Raw genomic sequence first — 2,500 nt, forward strand, 5'->3', positions numbered from 1 at the left:
AAGAGGAACTGGAAGAAATGGGCTATACTGCATAAAGTTAATGATCATTTCAGGGGCACCCAACGTCAATTTTCGGAAAATATCTGTTCGGGAGTCCATTTGAGATCTAGAATTTTCGGAACATTTGTTGTAAAATTTCTTGCTTGCCTGCCTGTCCTAGGGTTTTCGAACATCCAAAGAATCATCTAGAATTTTCGGGGGCCTTTTTTCTGGCTGAAAATTTCGAAAAGGTAAGTTTTGATCCCTATAATTTTCGGATCACTAGACTTTCAGCTAGGAAATCCGAACAGAGGATACAAATATGCCTATATCTACCGTTTAAATACTAAAGTACGTTTAACAATGCTATGTTTAAGTGGTTTTGAACTATATTCTCGTTGGGTGCCCCTGATCATTTGTTTGCATTTCTCTGAATTAAGTGCCATGCCTCTTAAGGAAGCATATGTATAGATATCGGATACTGTAAATGGTAGGTAAGATGGCGAGCACCTAGCCGGCGTGGCATTACTTGCCATCCAAGACCACAAGTTGAAGATTACAATTTTACTGCATATGTCCAATTAGAATGGAGTGATCTTCTTGAATGTATTCTTAATAAATGGGAAAGAGCAAAGCAATCAAGTATATATTTGAAAAGAATCGCTTAGTGAATGTAGAGTATTTCTTGCCTGGAGCGGTGGAATTAAATCTTCTAAAATGCCATGCAACATCACCAGATTTCGCAAAAGCAACATGTTTACGAGAAGAAGCTGTATTTTAGTAAAAAAAGTCAAATCAACTGTACACAACAAGTGAAATAATCGGAGCAGAACGCAACTTGCCATTCTAGTCCTTATCCACAATTTCAACAAAAATTTTGTACACAGTTAAAGCCCGTCAGAACTTTATCAGTGTTTGATAAAGATGAAGTACACACTAGTCCTTCGTAATTTACTTGCGCATTTAATAGGCACTTCTTTGACATTTTACCTTTGATGACGTAAACCTGATTGGCCCACGGTCCACCTTCGCCATCGGACCCACAGGCTGCAGATCTGCCGTACTTGTCGAAGGTCTGGTCCGCTGTAGCACTGGCTGCGCACCATCCTCCATTTTGAACTGCAAACAACTTGTATCCTTTTCGCATCGCAGCTCTAGCGCACTTTGCAATGGCGTTCTTTCGAGCACTATAAGATCCATCCAGAATGGAATCTTTTCCTTCCAATGGTTGGATGGCTCGATTGGAGGTGTCTTTGAAGCAGCCGATGGTTTCAAAACCTGATGGAAAGTCAATCTTAATATTAATTTTATTGCTATACGAAGATCTAGTGATTTTTTTCCTGATACATTTAACAAAAATTGCTAGCTCGTTTCTTGAGGAGAAAAATTCCGTTCTCATATGAAAGATTTTAAATTCAGGTTGGAGTTATGTTTTTTTAAACTATAATTTGTCACGTTTTTTGTCTAATTTTGATCGTCGTTGGTATTAAAAGTAGAAAGATTCTTCTTGTTCACTTTTGCTTTTTTTTGACGTCTTAGTCGCGCGCCATTTGTTGCCATAGTAATTAATCTAATCTAATCTAATCTAATCTAATCTAATCTAATCTAATCTAATCTAATCTAATCTATCTATCTATCTATCTATCTATCTATCTATCTATCTATCTATCTATCTATCTATCTATCTATCTATCTATCTATCTATCCGGGCTATCTCAGTATGGATTGATCTTCTTAACTGTGTTCTTAAAAGTGGGAAATATCAAAGCAATTGAGAGCCTCTCTGAAAAGAATCCCTTTGTGAATATAAAGATTTCTCGACTGGAATGGTGGAATCAAATCTACAACAAAGGTATTTTGAAAATACCGTGGAGAATGATCAGATTTCATAAAAGCAATATGTTCACGAGAATAAGCTATATTTTACAGTCGAAGGTATCAATGCGACTACTACGTAAGCGTCCAGTTCTAGTTACGACCACCAATGGAAAACCCCGTTTTAAAGGTCACCTTAAACACATTCTCATCGTTTTTAAGCTCCCGTAAGGGACCACTCTATGTCTCCTCTACGTATGTCAACACTTAAATGAAAAAAACCATTCACTGCGCTGATTTGAAAGAATGTGCCAGACCTGCACCAGCCTCTCTGCCGTACAGGTTTGTGGTTACAGATAATTCTGAAATCTTCAGGTCGCAATTTTTGCTGTAACGAGGATGTGCTTGAGTGATTTACCCCTTTTTTGTGATATGTGAGGAGTTTTCTTAAATATGTCTTCCAGCAATGACTGGTTTTCAATTAAATTTCCGCTGGACGAAAAAACGTATTTTCACATATAGCAAATGTGGAGCAAATGCATGGCAAATGCTACGTTTGTGCACGTTTGCTTAAATTTGCCACAGCTTTTCTACCTAAGGGAACGCTCGCTAAGGCCACCTTTGTTTTAAATTTGCTGTTGGGAGTAAAAGTAGGGATAACATGGTATTTTTCGTGATCTTTGAGGGGTACTAAACATGATGTTAA

The 2,500-nt window shown here is 37.6% G+C and overlaps 1 protein-coding gene across 1 annotated transcript in view; it reads right to left on the minus strand.

The window, feature by feature from the left end:
* The window catches only part of LOC138018356 (uncharacterized), a 39,417-nt gene that overhangs the window by 16,887 nt on the left and 20,030 nt on the right, over positions 1-2,500 (minus strand). The window contains exon 3 of the mRNA XM_068864963.1: positions 970-1,257. Within this exon, the coding sequence (XP_068721064.1) occupies positions 970-1,257 (288 nt within the window). The remainder of the gene's footprint in view (positions 1-969; positions 1,258-2,500) is intronic.

The sequence above is a fragment of the Montipora capricornis genome, chromosome 10 (genome assembly GCF_036669925.1).
Source record: "Montipora capricornis isolate CH-2021 chromosome 10, ASM3666992v2, whole genome shotgun sequence".
In the NCBI taxonomy this organism is placed as follows: domain Eukaryota; kingdom Metazoa; phylum Cnidaria; class Anthozoa; order Scleractinia; family Acroporidae; genus Montipora; species Montipora capricornis.